This window comes from Dendropsophus ebraccatus, chromosome 5 (genome assembly GCF_027789765.1).
Source record: "Dendropsophus ebraccatus isolate aDenEbr1 chromosome 5, aDenEbr1.pat, whole genome shotgun sequence".
Lineage (NCBI taxonomy): Eukaryota > Metazoa > Chordata > Amphibia > Anura > Hylidae > Dendropsophus > Dendropsophus ebraccatus.
In genome coordinates, this window is record NC_091458.1 from 92,321,249 (window position 1) to 92,344,561 (window position 23,313).

The window sequence follows — 23,313 nt, forward strand, 5'->3', positions numbered from 1 at the left end:
TGGAAGGCAAGTATGCACTGCTCATGTGATCAGCAATGAAAAACTGTCAGCATGGATATATGCATATCCATGCTGTCAGTTTCCCTTAAACACCAAGTACTCTTCAGTACCATTGCATTGTAACAGGATTTTGCAAACTCACAGTAAAACTGCACATTTGTTTACCGTAACTTGCATATTTGTGTGGTAACTTAGTAGAAACACAAAATTAGTAAAAACACAATTCTAACAACAGTACCGCAGCAGTATGCGCTAATATGCAGAGGGTTGTGGGCCGGAAGACATGAAAGAGTAAGGCTGCAGAAAAGCGTCAGGCTGTGAGAGGGCTTTGAGCGGGCTAGCTAGGAAAAAGATAGTGGCATAATGCACACTGGTGCTGGCATAAGGTGATGGATAGAGAGCAACTGCACCGGAGGTTATTTGGTTTCTGTATCTCCAAAACAGTAGAAAACGTCTAACAGTAACATGAGCAAATGTTTATTATAGTCAAAACGAAAGTTAGCATTGGAATAGCACTCTAATCTTACTGTTAAGAATAAGTGCAGCAGAGAACAACAATCAAACAAAAAGCCTATTGTTTTTCCTGATGGCTTGGAGCTTCAATGGCACTTTGTACAGTGCACATAAACCATAAACAGGTTTGTGCTAGGCATGCAGCAGAAGGTCAGGAATGGAATGCTAAATTAAATGACCTCTGGTCTCTTTCATGTGCCTTGAAATTGATATTAGGAAAGCTTAACATAAAGGACAAAATAGGTTTATTTTTAATATTTTGTTTTTCTTTATATTTAAAAATTACACATATGTATTTCTATACACATCCTTTGGCACTGTCATGTGATGACACCCTTGCTATAAAATGGTGCCAGAATTTCAGGTTGACCAGCCAAATATGTACCCGTAGTAACTAACAGCAAATCTGCAATGTGTTTGCCTGAAATTCTTATCTGTTCTACAGCAATATCATGTCAGTATAAACAGAGATATAAAGAACTGTCAGCAGAAAAATACCACCTGGCCATCTAGCCTGTCCTTATTTTGTTTAGTGAATATGTGACTTAATCTCTGAATAGTTCATTTGATTTGTGCAGGGTGCAGTCGGGTTCATAATCCTGGAAGTGTGTCATTTACAAAAATATTAACAAGAACAGGACTCACAACAGACCCTTGTGGCACACCACTTGTGAGTAGTCTCTGCTTAGAGGATACACCATTAACATCCACTGAACTATCCAGGGATTAAATCAAATTTTCACTAACTTGTCTATCAGCTCTTTATGGGGAACTGTATCACAGGCTTTGCTGACGTCCAGATAGGCAATATCCCCAGCAACAACCTTATCCAGCACTTTTGTGACACAGTAAAAAAAACATCAGAGCCAGCTTAGTCTCACATAACTACAGTGGTTCTCGAACGTAATTGGTTCTGGAAGGCTGTTCCAAAACCGAGCAGTTCGAGAACCGAGCTGTAAATTCCCATAGGGAACAATGTTAAACTGATTAATTGGTTTTTACACTCCGTGGGTCAGGTGCAGAGCACCCGGCCCACAGAGCGTAAGAACGCTCCATGTTCACAGGAACACTGAGAGGCAGGAGCGGGCGGCTATTTAAACTTGCCGCCGCGCTCCTGCTCCACTCAGCTGCGGGGGACACCCTGTAAAGAAGCGGGGATTCCCCCTCATTATGATGGGATTCCCCACTTCTTTACAAGGTGTCCCCGGCAGCTGAGAGGAGCAGGAGCGCGGCGGCAAGTTTAAATAGCCGCCCACTCCTGCCTCTCACTGCGGGGACGCCCTGAAGCCGGCCGCACTAACCTGACACTCCACGTCCCCCCCCCCCCCGCCGGCCCGGAGCTCTTCCTGTATGTATCCCCCGCAGCCGCACACATCTGCTGTTCTGCCAGCAGCCCCGCTCATCAGCTCCTTAAAGGGGTTGTCCGGCGATAAAAAATTATTCACAGAATAACACACATTACAAAGTTATACAACTTTGTAATGTATGTTATGTCTGTGAATGGCCCCCTTCCCCGTGTCCCACCACCCCCACCCGTGTACCCGGAAGTGTGGTGCGCTATACATTACCTGTCACGTGCCGACCACGGTCTCCGATCCTCAGCAGTGACGTCTTCTTCGGGAGGCCAGCGGATCTTCACGAGTGCCGGCCGCCCTCTGCAGCGTCATCCGAAGCTCAGCCGCGATTGGCTGAGCATAACTGTGCTCAGCCAATCGCGGCTGAGCAGCTGATGACGTGGCCGCGTCATCAGCCGCTCAGCCGCGATTGGCTGAGCACAGTTATGCTCAGCCAATCGCGGCTGAGCTTCGGATGACACTGCAGAGGGTGGCCGGCACTCGGGAAGATCCGCTGGCCTCCCGAAGAAGACGTCACTGCTGACGATCGGAGACCGTGGACGACACGAGATGCGGTGAGTATAATGCACCACACTTCCGGGTCTAGCGTGGGTGGGGGGAAACACAGGGAAGGGGGCCATTCACAGACATAACATACATTACAAAGTTGTATAACTTTGTAATGTGTGTTATTCTGTGAATAATTTTTTATCGCCGGACAACCCCTTTAACTGCTTCCACCCGCTGGTCCCCGCCGCGTCTGCAGACTCTCCTTCATCCTGCAGACGTGGCGGGGAGCAACAGGAGTAGACCATTGATCAGACCACACAAAAGATAAGTATTATACCTCCTGCAGTCAGAGAAATTGATCAGCACCCCTGCAATATCACTGTAGGCAGTAGTGGACTATAATAGGGGTGTTCCGGGCGGCAGCCCGGGGCCCTGAGCTCCTGGGGGGCCCATGACCACCCATAAAGACTTATACTTTCAGTGGTGTACTGTCTCCTGGCTACACTTCCGCCATGATTTGCAAAAAATCACAGTTTTTTTTAATGGCAATTTTGCACAAATCAGGACATCATGACATTATCTATACTGTACTATGAACGCCAGGCTAGTGCCGCCATAGTTACAGTGGGGTGGGGGGGCCCAGGCTTGGTGAACAGCCCGGGGCCTATGGTAAAGTTAATCTGCCCCTGACTGTAGGGGTTCTGACTGTAGGGGTTCCGACTGGAGAGTGACAGGAGCTCCTTTAGTCACTGACACTTAAACACTGCAGCAGAGGTAGGTGACAGAGCTAAGCAAATTACCAAACCAGTAATGCAAGTCTGTAAATGATGCACCTTCAATGGAAAAGACTAACCTTTAAATCCATCAGGATAAACTTCAGGGAGAAATTTAGTAGTTATGTCTCCGTTTATGAATCGGGGGTGTGTAATAACTTCCCGCAGTAAAGGAATATTGTGGGTTACACCTGAAAAACATAGAAGCATATGGGATAATAAACAAAAATAGAAAGTGTGGTATTGACTAAAAATATTTCAATAAAAATGAATTATATAAATATGCATTCATTCAGTTTATAAATCAGTTCTCAATGATTGTTAGGATATAATGGGTTTACATTTGTGTCTTTCATCACTGACCTCCCCTTTCAAAATGCAACTATTGGTCCTGCTCCCAAAAACACATGATTTTCATTGGGAAATCCACAACCAGGTGGGCAATTCCACTGCAGCGGAAATGTACTATACATCATGTCAATGCTAGGTTTCTTTTTTTCTATTGGATACATTGGTCTTTGCTGAATCCTGACCCCAATGCCCCATGCTGCTGCACGCCTCTCAGTAAATTTGGCAAATCTGAGGGGTTTGTGAAGCAGTCTGAAAAATCTATACCACTTTCTGGAGGATCATGGTGGCTCTGTACAGAGAGTGTTTTGAGATTACAACGAGGAGACTTATAATACAAACTACTTAAAGGGGTTATGCACGCTTAGAAAAACATGGCCTCTTTCTATTAGAAAAAGCATGAATCTTGTGCTCAGTTCGGAAGTTGTTTTGGACATCAGTTCTATTGAAGTGAACAGAACTGAGTTGTAAAACTACACACAACCTAAGGACTGGTATGGTGCATTATTTTATTTAATTTTTTTTGCAAAAGAGTAGCTGTGATTTTTCCATTCCTGGATAACCCTTTTAAAAGTGAAGTTTACTGGCAGTTTATATTAGACACCAGTGCTTCAACAGGTCTCAGTTCACATAAGTACAGTAAATGATGTTGCATTGCTAATTATAGACTTACAGATATGTCCAACTGTGCTAAGTGTAATTTACTTATCTTTACGTGTGTCTACTTTGGTTTTATAGTATTGATTTTAATGGTTCTTCAGTGGTCCTTCAAGTTATAACTTTTTTTGGTTGCAGGATGCCCATTGTATGTTGACACTATTGTATCATGAGACCAAAACACTATGGAAAACTGGTAATTGGTTCTGAAGCCCCTAAAATGTCATCCAAAAATGAAGGTTTAAAGAAAAATAGGCAGATAACTAATATAGATAAAGCAACTTCTTACATACAAAAGTCAGAAAGATCTACTGGAAGCTGTAAATTACTGTCTATATAGAAGACCAGATTGTTTTCAGGGTCCTGTACAGATCACACAGAAAACCAGAATAATAAAAGGAAGCCATCCTTACCTGGTGCTCAAGACAGAAACTAAGGAGCAGTATTAATACAATATTTTTTATTTATGTAGCGCCAACAGATTCCCCAGCACTATACATTAGTACAGGACATGTAGTATCACACTGTACTGTAGAGAAAGACTACTAGAAAGTCAGTACATGCACTTCATACTGGGGGCTTTTACCAGGAAAATTGACACTTTTATTGGTCGATCATCTAGCTATTCATATGTTTTGCAGATCTTGACTGGATGTACTACTGTATGTTAAAACCTAACTGTCATTTTTTTTTTTAATTGCAGAAATCAGTAGTATAGGCAACTTTAAGAAACTCTATAATCCTTTTATTATTAGGCAAAAAGGCCTCTCTCTGTACTCAAAAAGCAATTTCCAAGCCTCCCTCCCTCACTTCTTATCTGTGCATTATCAGGCAAACGCGTCTTCATTTCAGAGAAGCCAAGGAAGACTGGTTCTGCTCTGTCCATTATATCCCTATGAAGGGGAGAGGGGCCGAGGGAGATGAGGGACTAGGAAGAGGAGACATAAAGGTCATCTGTTTGTAGACTGTCTGGGCAACTAAAACGCTGGGTTCAGGAGTCAAAAAGGTCAGTGCTTATCTAGGAACTTGCTGAGAGAAGATTGCAGGGTGTTGTGCTGTGCAGGATTGCTTCTTGCTCACTCACTCCTCTCAGCCCCTCCCCTCTCCATAGCATAATGGACACAGAAATCCTGCTTCTTCTGAGGTGAGGGTGGAGCTAGAAAAACAGTTTTTTCAGTACAGAAGGAAACTCTTTTGGTAAATAAAAAATATTACAGAGTTTGTTTTCAGAAAAGTCACCCTGAAATGACAGTTACGCTTTAATTCTGGTCTCAAGATACGATAGTCCAGAAAGGAACATAGTATGTTCAAAATATTGCAAACTTAGGCCATTGTAAGTTGATACACCACTGTATATACACTACAGTTCAAAAGTTTGGGGTCACATTTAAATGTCCTTTTTTCTGAAGGAAAAGCACTGTACTTTTATATGAAGATAACTTTAAACTAGTCCTAACTTTAAACAAATACACTCTATACATTGCTAATGTGGTAAATGACTATTCTAGCTGCAAATGTCTGTTTTTTGGTGCAACATCTACATAGATGTATAGAGGCCCATTTCCAGCAACTATCACTCCAGTGTTCTAATGATACAATGTGTTTGCTCATTGGCTCAGAAGGCTAATTGATGATTAGAAAACCCTTGTGCAATCATGTTCACACACCTGAAAACAGTCTAGCTCGTTACAGAAGCTACAAAACTGACCTTTCTTTGAGCAGATTGTGTTTCTGGAGCATCACATTTGTGGGGTCAATTAAACGCTCAAAATGGCCAGAAAAAGAACTTTCATCTGAAACTCGACAGTCTATTTTTGTTCTTAGAAATGAAGGCTATTCCATGCGAGAAATTGCTAAGAAATTGAAGATTTCCTACAACGGTGTGTAGTACTCCCTTCAGAGGACAGCACAAACAGGCTCTAACCAGAGTAGAAAAAGAAGTGGGGGGGCGCGTTGCACAACTAAGCAAGAAGATAAGCACATTAGAGTCTCTTGTTTGAGAAACAGACGCCTCACAGGTCCCCAACTGGCATCTTCATTAAATAGTACCCGCAAAACACCAGTGTCAACATCTACAGTGAAGAGGCGGCTGCGGGATTTTGGGCTTCAGGGCAGAGTGGCAAAGAAAAAGCCATATCTGAGACTGGCCAATAAAAGAAAAAGATTAAGATGGGCAAAAGAACACAGACATTGGACAGAGGAAGACTGGAATAAAGTGTTGTGGACGGATGAATCCAGGTTTGAGGTATTTGGATCACAAAGAAGAACGTTTGTGAGACGCAGAACAAATGAAAAGATGCTGGAAGAATGCCTGACGCCATCTGTTAAGTATGGTGGAGGTAATGTGATGGTCTGGGGTTGCTTTGGTGCTGGTAAGGTGGGAGATTTGTACAGGGTAAAAGGGATTCTGAATAAAGAAGGCTATCATTCAATTTTGCAACACCATGCCATACCCAGTTGACAGCGCTTGATTGGAGCCAATTTCAACCTACAACAGGACAATGACCCTAAACACACCTCCAAATTATGCAAGAACTATTTACAGCAGAAGCAGGCAGCTGGTATTCTATCGTTAATGGAGTGGCCAGCGCAGTCACCAGATCTGAACCCCATTGAGCTGTTGTGGGAGCAGCTTGACTGTATGGTACGCCAGAAGTGCCCATCCAACCAATCCAACTTGTGAGAGCTGTTTCTAGAAGCGTGGGGTGCAATTTCTCCAGCTTACCTCAACAGATTAATAGCTAGAATGCCAAAGGTGTACAATGCTGTAATTGCTGCAAAAGGAGGATTCTTTGACGAAAGCAAAGTTTGATGTAAAAACAATGTTATTTCAAATACAAATCATTATTTCTAGCCTTGTCAATGTCTTGACTGTATTTTCTATTCATTTCACAACGTATGGTGGTGAATAAGTGTGACTTTTCATGGAAAACACAAAATTGTTTGGGTGACCCCAAACTTTTGAACAGTAGTGTACAACAGATGAATTGCTGGCACAGCTGCATATAGTGGTTTGCTCTCTCTAGGACTTCAGTGTGACACAATTACATGGCTGTACACTGTTCCTGTGGTACTCTTATAGTTCACAGATAGCGTAACTCCAGCAGTGAATAGGAGGTAGCTGCACTCACCATTAAAACAATGCTTTATTAAGACAAATAAGCAAGGTATACATGTGCATCCCACAGATTATATGCCATAATCTGTGGAATGCACATGTATGGGTCCATTTATACAGAAAGATTAATCTGACAGATTAACTGCCAAAGATTTGAAGCCAAAGCCAGAGAGACTATAAACAGAGATTAGGTCATAAAGCCTGAGAATTCTCCTCTTTTCGAATCCATTCCTGGCTTTGGCTTCAAATCTTTGGCAGATAATCTTTCTATGTAAATGGACCCTTAGCCTTGCTTATTTGTCCTAAAAAAGCACTGTATATAACTATTTTATGGTTCCCATTTATCCATGTTTTATATTGTGCAGGGTCTGCCCTTTCCTCTCTCTGTAGTATCTAGGGTGGTGGGGATTGGTGTCTCACTCATATACCTATAACTAATGACGCTTGCTTATCTGAAACATGTTTGGCTGAATTGCCTAATGGGAGTTTTATTGTGCTCATCTGCAGATATTAATAAAAGCTACCGATAATCATCTTTGCTGGCTAATCCATTTTTTCACTTCATCTTTCTGGCTGCCAATCAGAGATCTTGTGGATTCCATGCCTCAACAGATCATGGCTATTTTGGTGACACAAGGGGGGCCTATACCATATTAGGCAGGTTTTTATGTTAGGTCACATCTGTGTATATTGTATTTAGAACTCATTATTTCTGGAAGTCATCACTACATAAGCAATATTATACTGAAATCTCTATTTTGTATTCAGTTTAATTTTTTTAATAGTACTGTTAATGTTTTTTTTTATTCCTCCATTAGTGCTTTAGAGATTTCAGTACAAATGACATGCAAAAGGCAACTTACATTTTTCTTTAAACCATTCCTGGGATCCTACAGAGATTAAATGACAGATGACTGGGATTCTAGTCTCTTCCAGCCCAACTACTTCAAATTACATTAACCCTTTAACATTTGCAAACCATGTGCCAAAGTAAATGGGTGTGTTTACACTGCTGAAGCTAAATGAAATACAGTTAATCAGATGTTTTATGAGATGTGGGTAATTTATAAAATGTATGAGCTTAATGTGAATTACATACAATTTGAATGACATATACAGTACAGTAGCTCAATTTGTAAAAATCATATATCTGTAATGCAGCATCCCGGAATGGGAGTGTGCCGCTAGTTCACACAAAAAGCTCCCTCTAAGATCTCAGATGGATCATGACCTTTGTAAAGGTTCATAAGGTCTTCCATCTGTGTGTGAGTTACTGCTACTCTACATAAAGAAGGAACCTAGAACAGCTTGTTCAGACTACCTGCTGCTACAAAAACATTAGCCAGACATGACCACCACACACTCAAAGGATCAAACAGAGGCTAGCAAGCTATCCATATTTCTTACAACGTTTATATTGAATAGGACTATACTATTTAACATCCCTTTAACCTCTGTCTCTAACAGTGACCTAGACATTTTGGTGGGAAATGGTCTAGACAAGAGAAAAGCTACAGTACAACCCCAATTATCATGCTGATAATTTCATATGAAAGAAAGAGAAACACATTAAGACACAGGACAATAAAAAAGTAATTCTCTATCTATACACTGGACACTTCAGTAAAGAAATCTACATTTTCACCATTGGAGCAGGTCAGGCCAGGCAAGCAAGGGACATTCACTGTCATGTTCCTTGAACCAATGTTTGATACCTGTTGGATGGGTGTTGTATAGTCAAAGGACAGAGGGTGTGCCAGGAATACATTTCCAATACTATCATCATCAAGCTCCTCCATCCCTGAACCTTGCTTCACCATGCTGCAAGAGAAATGTGGATTCCTCTGACCAGGCAATGTTTTCCCATTATTCAGTGATTGGTACTTGTACTCTTTTCCCCACTAGAATTTTGCCTTTCTCTAATACAGTAACAGCACTAACTGGTCATCTGTTGTCATAACCCCCCAGTGCTAAAGACCCTTGGTATTACGCTGCAGATTTTCGGTTGATTGCTAATGATTCGTGACATCTTTTTCTGACCTCTTTCATTGATGAGTTGTTTACATCCACAGAATTCCCTTTCACTGAATCACTTAATTTTCCCATTCTAAGGATGGGTTCACACTATGTTTTTCCTATCCGTTTAACATATACGTTTTATAAAAAAAACGGATGCAAAACAGATCCAATGGTATGCCATCCATTTAGATCCGTTTTTTCAATTACTTCCATTATAGAAAAAAAAATAAACACGAAACGGATGCCCTTTTTTAACGTACACAAAAATAGGGTTGACTACGTTTTCTGTCCTTTAAAAGTAACATAAAAAAAACAGGACACGTTAAACGGATAGGAAAAACGTAGTGCCTTAGGCTGGGTTCACACTACGTATATTTCAGTCAGTATTGTGGTCCTCATATTGCAACCAAAGCCAGGAGTGGATTGAAAACACAGAAAGGCTCTGTTCACATAATGTTGAAATTGAGTGGATGGCCGCCATTTAATGGCAAATATTTGCTGTTATTTTAAAACAGCGGCTGTTATATTGAAATAATGGCAGTTATTTACTGTTATATGGCGGCCATCCACTCAATTTCAACATTGTGTGAACAGATCCTTTCTGGGTTTTTAATCCACTTCTGGTTTTGGTTGCAATATGAGGACCACAATACTGACTGAAATATACGTAGTGTGAACCCAGCCTTAGGGTGCATTCACACATCCACTAAATACTGTCCGTGCACAGACAGTATTCTGCGGACCAGACCTCGGAGCTCCTGGCATCCGAATTCATTATGATGCAGGGATCTCAAGCAGTTTAAATCTTCATGCTACTATACTGACACAAGGAGCTCCAAGGTCCACGCCACATAATACTGCCTGTGCACAGTCAGTATTATGCAGATTTGTTAATGGCCCCTAAAGCTCCCCGCAGATGAGCATCTTGCAGGTGTACTTTTGCATCCGTATTATAAACTCAACTCCTGCCACCTATCAGATCCATGGTCAGGCCAGGATATGTGTCCACAATATGAACACAAAAGTATGCATCCCATTGTGGGGACAAGGGGATTCTCACCAAAACAGATCAAAAGGAAAGTTTTTTTTTTTTTTTTTTTTTTTTTTTGGGGGGGGGGGGGGGGGGCGGGGGGGCTGTGTGTCTACTTTTATACACAGAAGTAGCTATTTAGAGGGTTAGTGTGCATGTGTATCACAACTTAACTGCAGAGGGGGGGGGGGGAGACCCATTAAACTGTGCATTTTCATTATACAAAAGATCATCTATCTTGGGCATGGTCTTTAGGAAAAAAAAAAACATTTTATATGCTCTGTGACATGACCTAGACGGACTTCCTATGCAAGACTATGGGGCTCTATAGGATTCACATAAGAGGAGCGTGCGACAGCGAAAGTAAATAACAAATCTGTATAACTTTTTGGCACCTGTTAATTTAAAAACAATATATACACCTTGGTGCCACATCCCATAAGACAACTTGAGAGGTTTTGTGGAGTCCATGCCACAATGGGTGAGAGCTGTTCAGGTGGCATAAGGGGGACACATACAACATTAGGCAGTTGGCTTCAATGTTATAGCTTTCTAGGATATGTTTTTCTTCATCTTTATACACAGTATATATAAAGGACACCAATTAGAATTTACACCTGGGAAGAAATCATGATTATGTATGGTCTGGCATGAGATCTTTTAATAAAGATTATAAGAAAGTAATATTTATTTGACAATTAACTAACATAGGAGCCCAAGCCCTTTCCATTTCACTTATCACAAATTAAATTCCCAGCAAATTTAACATATTGAACATGGTTTCACAGTATAGCTTGTAGGGCTCCAATTAAGACTAAATTGATAAATGCAGATTTGTGTTTCAGGCTGTCAAGCTGCCAGAAGCAAAAGCTGCAAAAGGCCAATTAGCACTGAATTTGTGTGGTGTTGGCAAATATTAATAATCAAATGTTAATTAAGAACAAATATAGAGCCAAATATTATTTTATAATCAAATATACTTCTTGTAAAAACGGCACACATACTGAACTGGTCCACATAAGTCACATGCATTGTACTATGATTTGTTACAGACTTTTAGTTTAGAATCTGCACAAAAAATCTGCTACAAATCCACTTTGTCAAAAAAGTGGGCCAAACCCTTTTATTTATCCTAGATAACTCTCAGTATCTTTTGTAAGGTAGTATTTACCTGCAATTTTTATTTAGTTTTTCTTGAAATGTTTTAATGTTTACATTATTTATTTTTACTATAAAATAAAAAAAATTAAACCTAAAAACTTTCCTTTTAAAACTTTACTTTTTTTCATTTTTTCAGAGAGAGACATGAATGAAAAAGCTTCTGATCACTAATAAAATAGACCACAGTTCTTTTATATTGCACTATAATATATTTGTCAGTGGCAGGGCCTACTTGTTAAAGGCGTATGCCAAATCTAGGGGTCATTGTGAGACAACCCAGCTGCCACAAAAATTACCAACATGATCACAATTGCAGGGTGCCATTGGAATGGCAGATAGAGCTCCCTCCAGATGTCAAACCACTTACTTGCCACTGTTGCTACTAACTACGGCATGTAAGGAATTAAACTGCATGGAATACGGACGTCTATGATGCTGGCAGCTGCAGCAAAAGCCAGGCTGTGTGTTACAGCCCCACTCCTGCTGTTGATTTCAAAGATGTAACATCAAAAGTGGGAGTGGGAATTAGCACTATGAAATCTGGTGGTGCTAAACAAATAATTATATGAGGCAGTAAATGAACTGTTAGGCCCCCTTCACACATCCAGAAAATCTGTCCAGACAGATTTTGGGACCCATAGAAATACATTAGTGATGGACACCTTTCAGGATTTTTTCTGAAGGGTGTACATTCCGGAAAATAGGTCAGGAATTATTTTTTTTTATAGTTGTGTCCTACTTTTGTTTAGAATTCTGGCACGAACGTCCCCATAGAAGTTTAGATGCTTTCTGACGCACACCCCGATGACAGGCTGGGTGACTGCAGAAAGCTTCCGTCAAAGGACCCGGACAGCACAATATACCAGCAGCCATCAACCCCCTCCTCCAGAGGTCTACTATCTACCCCCCCCCCCCCCCTGAAGCCCACCGGAGCAGCGGTAGCAGTCCTCCTTTGCACGCCTCTTCCCCCAGGCCTCAGTGATACTCAGGATCCTCGGCACCCCGCAGTGATAATTACGCTGATTATGATTGCCCAACCCACCCTTCCCCTGGACCTCTGCTGTGATGCCACTCTACCCTCCCCCTCCTCCCCCCAGTACCTCTGCTCTGATGCCCGCTCTGTCGGACCTCGCCTCCCCCTGTACCACTGCTGTGATGCCCACTTTGCCCGACACTCTCGTTAGTAGGTGCTCTCACCTTATCGCACTGCCTAATATTTAGATACAGTTACCCTTTTATTTTTATGCTATCCCCTGATAATTGCTAAATCCAATAGGAATAGGCTACCTCGGGATGCAGATATAGGGTCATTATAGGGAGTGTATCCCAAACTGATTGTTGTATTGAGCAAAAACTGACAAGCGTAATCAACTTTTTACAAGGACAAATTTAGATGTCTAGACTAGTACTTCCCAATTTTAGTCCTCATAGCCCACCAACAGGTCATGTTTTGAGGACATCTCATACAAAGATCACCTAAAATTAAAACACCTGTTGGTGGGCCGTGAGGACTGGAATTTAGAAGCACTTGGCTAGACAACTGGGTCAGAGGATCTCCAAAACAGCAAGTCTTGTAAGGTATTGCCAGTATGCAGTGGTAAATACCCACCAAAAATGGGCCAAAGGACAACCAATGAACTAGTGCCTGGGTCATGGCGCCCAAGGCTCAATGCCACATGTAAATAGTAAAAGGTTAGCTTTTCTGTCCAATCATACTAAAGTAGCAATTTGTCAGAAAAAAAAATTATGCTAGCTATATAAGAAAACATGGACTTGAGGATTCATATATAGAGGGCGATATATCCATAGACTGGTAAAAATGCGGCAGACTTGTGATGTAGTGGGCAATGTCCTGCTAGGAAACCTTGTATTCTTGCATCAATGTATCACCCGCTTTGTAAAAAAAATGTTGCAAATCCAATGACCTATATCCAATCATCTCCAAGGTGGGGTGGGATGATTCACCTCACAATTTATTTAAAGGATATGCGTCCAATGTCTTGAGATCAGACATCACAGGACACTTTTTGTAAGTCTTAGAGTAGGTGCACCCTGCGGAATGGCGACTGATAGCTTGTCGCGTATTCCGTATCCGGCCATTTTATAGACTCCAATCTATGCACGGGCGGATTCCGTCGTCCGTCAAAGAATGAGGGCAGAATCCACCTGTGCATAGAATGTAGTCTATGACACGGGCAGAGACGCGCGTGCCCGCCACAGTCCTCCAGCAGGTGCGAGCTGCGGAATGCGTAACGGTTACCAGTCGCCATTCCGCAGTGTGCAAGTACCCTTATATATAAAATATATACACGAACTGGAGAGAATGGAACGGCTGCACATCCCATCTATGGCTGATACTAATGCCGCTAGGCCTATATTAAAAATCAACACCAGAGTGTCTGTATATGAATTGATCAAGCCATATTGCCCTGTGTACCACCCTGCAGGTCCTCTGGTCCACACGGGTCCCTACGCTAACTCCACACCGTGTGGGTCAGCGACCGCCAACCCCGCAAAGCGTGCACACGCAGGGAAGGGAGGCCATGGAACGGCCCTGCAACCCCAATGTCACAGGACCAGACCCAAAAAGCCCCACCAAAACCCAGCCAGCACCACCGACGGGGAAGGCTGCCCCCAAACGACACCAGTATGGATATGGTATTACACTTACCATTGCTGCTCTCACAGAATGGGAAAGACATAAGGTCCAGACATGTGAGCACAGGCATATCCTGCTAATTTTGGTCATGTGGGTCTTATAAAGGAGTGCGAGCTGTTCAGAGAGGGAGAACTGTGAAACACGAACTGGAGAGAATGGAATGGCTCTCCTTTATAAGACCCACATGACCAAAATTAGCAGGATATGCCTGTGCTCACATGTCTGGACCCTATGTCTTCCCCATTCTATGAGAGCAGCAATGGTAAGTGTAATACCATATCCATACTTGTGTCGTTTGGGGGCAGCCTTCCCCGCCGGTTGTGCTGGCTGGGTTTTGGTGGGGCTTTTTGGGTCTGGTCCTGTGACATTGGGGTTGCAGGGCCGTTCCATGGCCTCCCTCTCCTGCACGTGCACGCTTTGCGGGGTTGGCGGTCGCTGACCGACACGGTGTGGAGTTAGCGTAGGGACCCGTGTGGACCAGAGGACCTGCGCGGTGGTGCACGGGGCAATATGGCTTGATCAATTCATATACAGACACTCTGGTGTTGATTTTTAATATAGGCCTAGCGGCATTAGTATCAGCCATAGATGGGATGTGCAGCGGTTCCATTCTCTCCAGTTCGTGATATAAAATATATAGTTTGACCATAGTCAGGGACGTTTTATAACATGTTAATTTCAACAGTTATTTTTACATTAAAAACAGTTATAGTACAGCAAATAACGTAGTGTGGTCTACAGCCCTGTACTCTGACCCAGGAAGTCTCCCCCACCTTTAAAATCATAGCAGTACCACTGCAGGATGGGGCTTGCATCAGGGGACAGGACTGTGGAGGGAATTTCGCCATAGCTGTAACCCCTCTCACCCTGGACAGAGTGAGATGCTATACTGTGCTCACCCTATGCCCTGCACTGCTATACTCTACAGTAACTTACAATATGACCTACAGTACCCAGCTTTCTAAATGTTTATTTTATTTGTTTTACCTGTTATTCAGAATAAAAAATCATTATTTCTGGGGTGTGGAACCATTTGTCTGCATTTCAATTATTTTGTATAGGAAAATTTGCTTTGGTTTAACCCTGCTGTTCTGTTCGGTTCTACTATACACATATAATGTTTTGGTCATTTTTGACCGGGCCTATTAAGGTCTGGATTTTGAACTAACTAGTGTTTTATTTGAATATCTTTTGCATTATTATACTGTATGTAAACATGGTTGTTCATAAACAAATGAAAAATGAAATAAAAAACTTAATTTATATATTTTTTTTGTGTTAGATGGCCTTATTGCATTATTCATGCATATTGCACATTTGCACAAAAAAAGTATGTAAATATATTTTTTTTTATATAGTTTTTTTCTATATAAAATGTGAAATAAGGTTCAAGGTGCTAAATTAACTATTTGCATTTGTCACAAGTATAATTTACATGTCTTTTGCATAAGTACTTTGCAACATATCACATTTGATTTGTGAGTACTTGATGTTGGAAAGAAGGAGCATCATTTCCGTTTTAGGCTGGTTGCACTGCTGGTGGAGGCCGTGGCCATCGTCGCAGTGCTAGTGGAAGCCCTTGGTTCACTTTCTTTAGCATGCTGTTGGATCCTGTGGACAATGGCTGCAGCTCCAACACCTCTGGGTGTTACTTTTCTTTGTTCAATATATGGGCTAAGCAGTGATTTTCCCAATAGATCCCAAAATTTCACATTCTTCTTTTATACAGTTTATTTTTGTTCCAATTTGGATCTATTTCACGCCATAACACAAATGCATTAAACAACGACACATCAAGAATATTGTAAAAAACAACCATTGGCCACTGATTAGTTTTGCGTTTACAGGTGTAAGTGCCTATAAGTTGATCTAGAGAATCAACTGCCCCTTTAGTGGCATCGTAATGTAAAATTATGTCTGGCTTTCGGTTGTCTGATACTGATTGACCAAAATGAGATTATAACTCCTTTTTTTTTTTTTTTTTAAATGGCTGGAGATTAGTATAAAAGGCTATTGGTCATTTTTGACCGAACAGTACAAAAGTAAAAAAAAGACGTTGGGCAAAAAGTAAACAAAAAATAAATAAATAAATAAATAAATAAAAACTACTATTAGTAAGAACCCCTCAAATGAGGAAAAGTCAAGAGTGATTAGGATTACAAGCACGGTCCTAGAACAAATTATGCTCGTAATTTAAGGCGCCACCTGTGTTATATATTAATTTAAAAGTTCTGTAGATGGTGTAGAAGAATGAAGGAATCACACTTTCATTTACCACATCAGGACCCTGGAGAGGGACCATGTGCCCTGTTATTGTAAACATGTTATGTGGGCTGTCAAATTTTGAAATCTCTCCACTGTTCTAATTTGGTGAATAATTTGTGAAATGATACATATTGGAAAGTATTCCCTAGGCTCTAGATTCTCAACCTTTTGTAAGTGTATACAGAGATTTCATGCCAGGTCTTTATGGAGAACCTGTACTGTTCTAATGTTGTGTTATTTATAAGCAGCACAATGTAGAAATCACAGCTTTAGATGTACTGTATTTTATCATTTATTTTAGTTAGAAAGTACTTGGTGGTGCTTGTGCTTTTTTTATATATGCCAAAGTGGATGATCCAAGTAACCCATATACTTGCGGAACAAGGTGTCAGCAGATACACTAGTATAAATATTAAATCTTACTATACGCTAAAAGATGACAATCAAAGTTTAAAAGTGAATGTGTTATATAGTTGTTAGGTCTAGACACAAGGTAACCCTTTGTATATCTGCTTGTGCTTCCATAATGTTAAAAAAATAAACCAATGAGGAGGAGCCTAACTACTATATGGGGCACAGAGGAGCCTAACTACTATATGGCTGCAAAACAAGGGCTATCTACTTTACTGATGCAAAGCCGGGGAAATATAGGGTACATATTAGGGCACATAAGCGGTTGTCTTTCTACTATGCAATGGCAAAGAGCTGGCCTAAATCCTATTTAAGGGCCAAAATTGGGCCTAAATACTAAATGGGGGCAGAAGGTTGCAGTGTTACTGAGTGGAACAATACAGAAGGGGAGTTTGTATAAAGGTGAGACTGGTGTTGGAGCAAAAAGCCTGAAATGTTTGTTCAGCAGATTCTGCAGAGATTAGGGGTCAACAGGAGAGGTCTTCATGATGGCCGGGCTAGATGAAGAATAAAGGGAAAACACTCCATTCAAAGTAAAGATCATCTGTGAGTTACTGGATATCATAGCACTGTAAGCACTTGTATGATGTGCAAAGTCTGCGTACCATTGGTATCAACAAGTATATCTATAAGGGTCAATGTATGGGAAAATACTGGTCTTTGTGTAGTGAATTTTATTCAATTATGTTATGGAAATTATGTGCTGGTAATGGCAGTGGTCAAGGTGTGGCAATTTTTTTTTTCTTATATACGAGTCTTATTGGTAATATTGGTCATTATTTACTGGATTTGGTAACAAGTAACAATGTTACAATTTGTCATTGTACTGTATTGATGGACCTTCAGGGCTGATGTACTTTTCCTAAAAGTTTGCTAAGCACAGACTGCAGCAACTAGGTGCCCTTTACACAACCATCACATCTCCTTTTAGGTTTATTGCCAATAATCATGGGGGTATCCTTAAAGGGGAAGTCTGGCAAAAACTTTTAAGGTATTGTATTGCCCCTTGAAAGTTACACAAATCACCAATATACACTTATTACGGGAAATGCTTATAAAGTGCTTTTTTTCCCAGCACTTACTACTGCATCAAGGCTTTACTTCCTGGATAAAATGGTGATGTCACGACCCATGGTGGTGTCCCTCCAGTGCCCTGTGTCCCTCTGCCATCATCCCCTCCAGCAGCCACAGCCCGCACAGCTCTGGGAGTTAGGCAGTGACATCACCATTTTATCCAGGAAGTGAAGCCTTGATGCAGTAGAAAGTGCAGGGTAAAAAGCATTTATAAGCATTTCTTGTAATAAGTGTACAGTCATATGAAAAAGTTTGGGCACCCCTATTAATCATAATCATTTTTAGTTATCAAAATTTATTTTTTTGCAACAGCTATTTCAGTTTGATATATCTAATAACTGATGGACACAGTTATATTTCAGGATTGAAATGAGGTTTATTGTACTAACACAAAATGTGCAATATGCAATCAAACAAAATTTGACATGTGCAAACGTATGGGCACCTCAGCAGAAAAGTGACATTAATATTTAGTTGATCCTGCTTTTGCAAAAATCACAGCCTCTAGTCGCTTCCTGTAGGTTTGAAGGAGTTCCTGGATTCTCGATAAAGGTATTTTTGACCATTCCTCTTAACAAAACAATTCCAGTTCAGTTAAGTTTGATGGTCGCCAAGCATGGACAGCCCACTTCAAATGATCCCACAGATGTTCAATGATATTCAGGTCTGAGGACTGGGATGGCCATTCTAGAACATTGTAATTGTTCCTCTGCATGAATGCCTGAGTAGATTTGGAGCAGTGTTTTGGATGATTGTCTTGGTGAAATATCCATCCCCTGCGTAACCTTAACTTCGTCACTGATTCTTGAACATTATTCTCAAGAATCTGCTGATACTGAGTGGAATCCATGCGACCCTCAACTTCAACAAGATTCACGGTGCCGGCATTGGCCACACAGCCCCAAAGCATGATGGAACCTCCACCACATATTACAGTGGGTAGCAAGTGTTTTTCTTAGAATGTTGTGTTTTTTTGGCCCATTGCATAATGTCTTTTTGTATGACCAAACAACTCAATCTTTGTTTCATCAGTTCACAGGACCTTCTTCCAAAATAGCACTGGCTTGTCCAAATGTGCTTTTGCATCCCTCAGGCGACTCTGTTTGTGGCGTGCTTGCAGAAACGGCTTCTTCGCATCACTCTCCCATACAGCTTCTCCTTGTGCAAAGTGCGCTGTATTGTTGACCGATGCACAGTGATACCATCTGCAACAAAATTATGCTGCAGGTCTTTGAAGGTGGTCTATGGATTGTCCTTGGCTGTTCTCACCATTATTCTTCTCTGCCTTTCTGATATTTTTCTTGGCCTGCCACTTCTGGGCTTAACAAGAACTGTCCCTGTGGTCTTTCATTCCCTTACTATGTTCCTTACAGTGGAAACTGACAGGTTAAATCACTGAGACAACTTTTTGTATCCTTCCCCTGAACAACTATGTTGAACAATCTTTGTTTTCAGATCCTTTGAGAGTTATTTTGAGGAGCCCATGATGTGACTCTTCAGAGAAGATTCAAATAGGAGAACAACGTGCAAGTGGGCACCTTAATTAACTGTTCTCATGATTGGATACACCTGGCTATGAAGTTCAAAGCTCAATGAGGTTACCAAACCAATTTGGTGCTTCAGTAAGTTAGTAAAAAGTAGTTAGGAGTATTCAAATCAAGAAATTGATAAGGGTGCCCATACTTTTGCACCTGTCAAATTTTGTTTGAATGCATATTGTACATTTTCTGTTAGTACAATAAACCTAATTTCAATCGTAACATATTACTGTGTCCATCAGTTATTAGATATATCAAACTGAAATAGCTGTTGCAAAAACCCACATTTTGATAACTAAAAATGATTAAGATTAATAGGGGTGCCCAAAATTTTTCATATGACTGTATACTGGTGATTTGTATAACTTTTGGGGGGCAATACAATACTTTAATAGAAAATTTCACCTGACTTCTCCTTTAAGAAAAATACAACTCCCAGCATAATCTGAGAGCTTCAGCAGTAGGCCAGATAGCTTGCAGGAGTGCCATATCCCCTTCAGCTAATAGGTGTGGTACTGAGAGTCAGTGCCCCACTGATCGGTAATTGATGGCCTATCCTAAGGATAAAGGTCCTTTTACATGGCTGGGCCATTACCTGGGCCAATCTCACCTGGTTCAATAAATTGCAGACCAGGCCAAATGATTGTTGGATAGTTTGTGTGGCTCTTAAACTTTTTCACTGTTGGATCACCGACCCTTTTACATAAGCCAAAAATTGTGAACAAGCATTCTTATGAATATTTATTTAGCCATTAATTGGCCGTCTAAAAGGGCATTAGGCTATCAATAAAGAAATAAGAAAGCCTGAAGGACCCCTTTATTTATTTCTAGGCCCTACTAATAATTTTCACAGGATATTTTTAGTATACAAATGTATACATTGGTGATTATTTTCATTAAAATGTTGTCAAAGATTACCTCGGATGATGTAATTGTCCAGAGCATCTTCCATTCTTTTCAATGCTTCAGCACGATTGCTACCATGGGTCACCAACTATAGCAAACAGTATTCATGTTAAAATTGTAAAGAAAAGTTAATGGATATTACATTTTACATTTTGTTGCTTAAGACTGAGAACAGTTAAAAAGTAAAGAGGATATAAACAGATGAGTTGCCTGTTTAGTTCAGTAATTTAATGTTCATACTTCTATATGCTGCACACCATCTACTATATTTCAAAAGAATGCAGCATTGCTTAAAGGCGTATTGTTTATATGCTTCTATCTTTAAAATGAATTATTATTCCTCATTAAATTAAAATGGGTTGAGGTGAGAAAGCCAATAATTTTAGGGCCTAAACATAATTATGAATCAAGAGCTGTGTTCACCTACTGCTTTCTTGAATCAAAAAGCATACATAAACAGATTTCTTCAGCTAGTCCCTACTTTGTAGTCTCCCTTTTTCAAGGTGACTGACCAATATTAGGAGGGAAATGAAATTACTTCCTATTCAAATTTGACTCATGTAGCAGGATTAGAAACTCACTTTTGAAATCATAGGATCATAGTAAATGCTGATGTCGCTTCCTTCTTGAATACCACTGTCAACTCGCACCTTAGGCACAAAAAATAAAAATAAAGAAGTTACTAAAACTTAAAATATAGCAGTCAAATGTATTAAGAACACTGCATTTAGGAATCCAGGAAAATCATGGACACAATATGGCTTTATTGGTAAAAATAACATGACTGGAAATAATGTCATTAAAATATTGATTTATGAAAACAATTATAACCAATATCTTGGAATGTAACCATCTAGGAACCTATTTCTCTCCAAGTGACAGCCTTTGATAATACATTATTCCATCCATAGAAATCTAAATGAAGTCTTCTATTATAGTAAGACTGCAAATCACACATAACCATTTAAGACATAACAATAGACAGAAACCTTGCAAGTAATGGGATTATTTCAATTTAAAGTTATTATGCGTAACAACAAAGGGAAACATATCATTAAATTGCCCCTTAGATCTCAAACAAAGTGAAAAATGAAGAGTCTGTTTAATAGGCTGATATGGGGTGCAACACATTTGCATGTAGTCAGCAATTAAGAGCCAGATGCCCATAATTACTTAGATTAGTTAGAATAAAACATTTGGCACAAACACACACTAAGAACATAAAACAAGGTTCCTATGGAATCCCATTCACCAGGAAGAGTGCAATATGTCCTTGGGCAGACTCTTTACGGTCAAGCTACCATTAGTTAGGGTGCCTTTACACACAGAGATTTTTCTGACACATTTTTGAAGCCAAAGGCAGGAACAGACTATAAACAGAACAGGTCATAAAGGAAAGACTGAGATTTCAAATCCATTCCCGTAAAATCTCTCCGTGTAAAGCCACCCTTGGTCTCCGTCCTAGCCAGTTACTTCCCTGTGTGTCTTTTGAGTGGAAAGTGAATGACTGCACAAGATAGATCTATATGCTCAGGAAAACTTGTAGATTTACGAAAAAACAGTAAAAAACAAAGTGAACAATTTTCACATAAAAAATAGGATTCGAGAATCTATTTTATTTTTGGTTTCAGGATTTTTATATATATATATATATATATATATATATATATATATATATATATATATATATATATATATATAAACAAGGGGTAGGGTCAAAAGGTACCTTCCATTCTGTTCACGCAGCAGGACACCTTTTCCAGACCACTTCTAAAGCGAGCGGTGTACAGAACTGCTGTAGACTGTATTTTAAGTGTATTACAATGCTGTCTATGGAGCTTCTGACAGTTCTGTACACCACTGAATTTAGAAGTTTGTATTTTGCCACATGAGTGGAGTAGGTACTTTTTAAACAGTTGCTCACACAAGACCACACCAACCAAAATAGTCAAAGTCCTCTATGTAACAATGATTTAAAATACTATATTATTAACATATCAATGTTCTTTCCTGGACATTGTATGTAACTTGCAATACTCAACATACAATGCAGTAAAACAGTCTGCATCTGTGTCTCTTTTAGATTTCTGGAAGACAGTGGAAGCATGTCACTGGTAAAACCCCTGTAATACTGAAGTGCATGCACTGATTTGCTGTGTAGTATCATCTCTCTACAATATAGTGCAGGACTATACCTAGGGCACAGCCGGACAAGCTGCTCCTTTGGACACCAGATGAGACTGGCTCCATATTGTATCTTAAGGAAAATGTGCATATGTACATGTATAAGGTGATTTATAGCAGCTATTTCTGACACGTATATGTAAGGACTTGCATTATCTGTTTGTGTTATCTTGTATAATGTCTTAAATCCTAATAGCTTCCTTTTTTGGGTTGACATTTTGGAGATCTTGAAACCAATTAAAAGTTTTTCTCGCGCTTTGGTCTTGAGATACAGTTGTTTTAACATACATCATCTGTCCTGGAACTAATATTTTAACTCAATGGACAACTGTATATCATTCACTTACAATGAAATGAATAAACCCACAGGGAAACCACAGGAGTACACAAGCACTTTACAACACTCTACTACAAGGGCATCACTGGTCATGGCAATCCTTGTTTTCTGCCCTGTCATAAGAAGCTTAAGGCAACCTTCAGCATTGCTCAATGATTTATTTAGTTCTCTCTCCCAGGGTTGGTTTAACAATGACATGGTTCTTATTACACATTCTATGCTGTAACGGCATGAGGTGGGAAAAAAAACAGGGACAATTTCATTGGGGAAAGTGACTGATTGCCGTTAATGAGCCACTATGTTTGTTAGTATATGGCTGATTCCTGTTTTCTTCTCTCAGTGTGACTTCATCACTGCACCATTAAGGTTTATTCTCATGAAATCTGTCAAATGAGCAATTCCTGGGGCTAAATATTTATTAAAGAGCGTCTGTCAAAATTTGGAATCTGGAACATTTAGGAGCTAATCAAAATATT

General features: G+C 40.2%; 1 protein-coding gene across 2 annotated transcripts in view; it reads right to left on the minus strand.

Moving 5' to 3' along the window:
• The window catches only part of PCCA (propionyl-CoA carboxylase subunit alpha), a 447,530-nt gene that overhangs the window by 195,809 nt on the left and 228,408 nt on the right, over positions 1 to 23,313 (minus strand). For both annotated transcript variants that reach the window (XM_069970721.1, XM_069970720.1), the window contains exons 15-17: positions 20,898 to 20,966; positions 20,329 to 20,404; positions 3,211 to 3,321 (exon numbers count right to left, since the gene is read on the minus strand). In XM_069970721.1, coding sequence (XP_069826822.1) covers positions 3,211 to 3,321; positions 20,329 to 20,404; positions 20,898 to 20,966 — 256 coding nt within the window. The remainder of the gene's footprint in view (positions 1 to 3,210; positions 3,322 to 20,328; positions 20,405 to 20,897; positions 20,967 to 23,313) is intronic.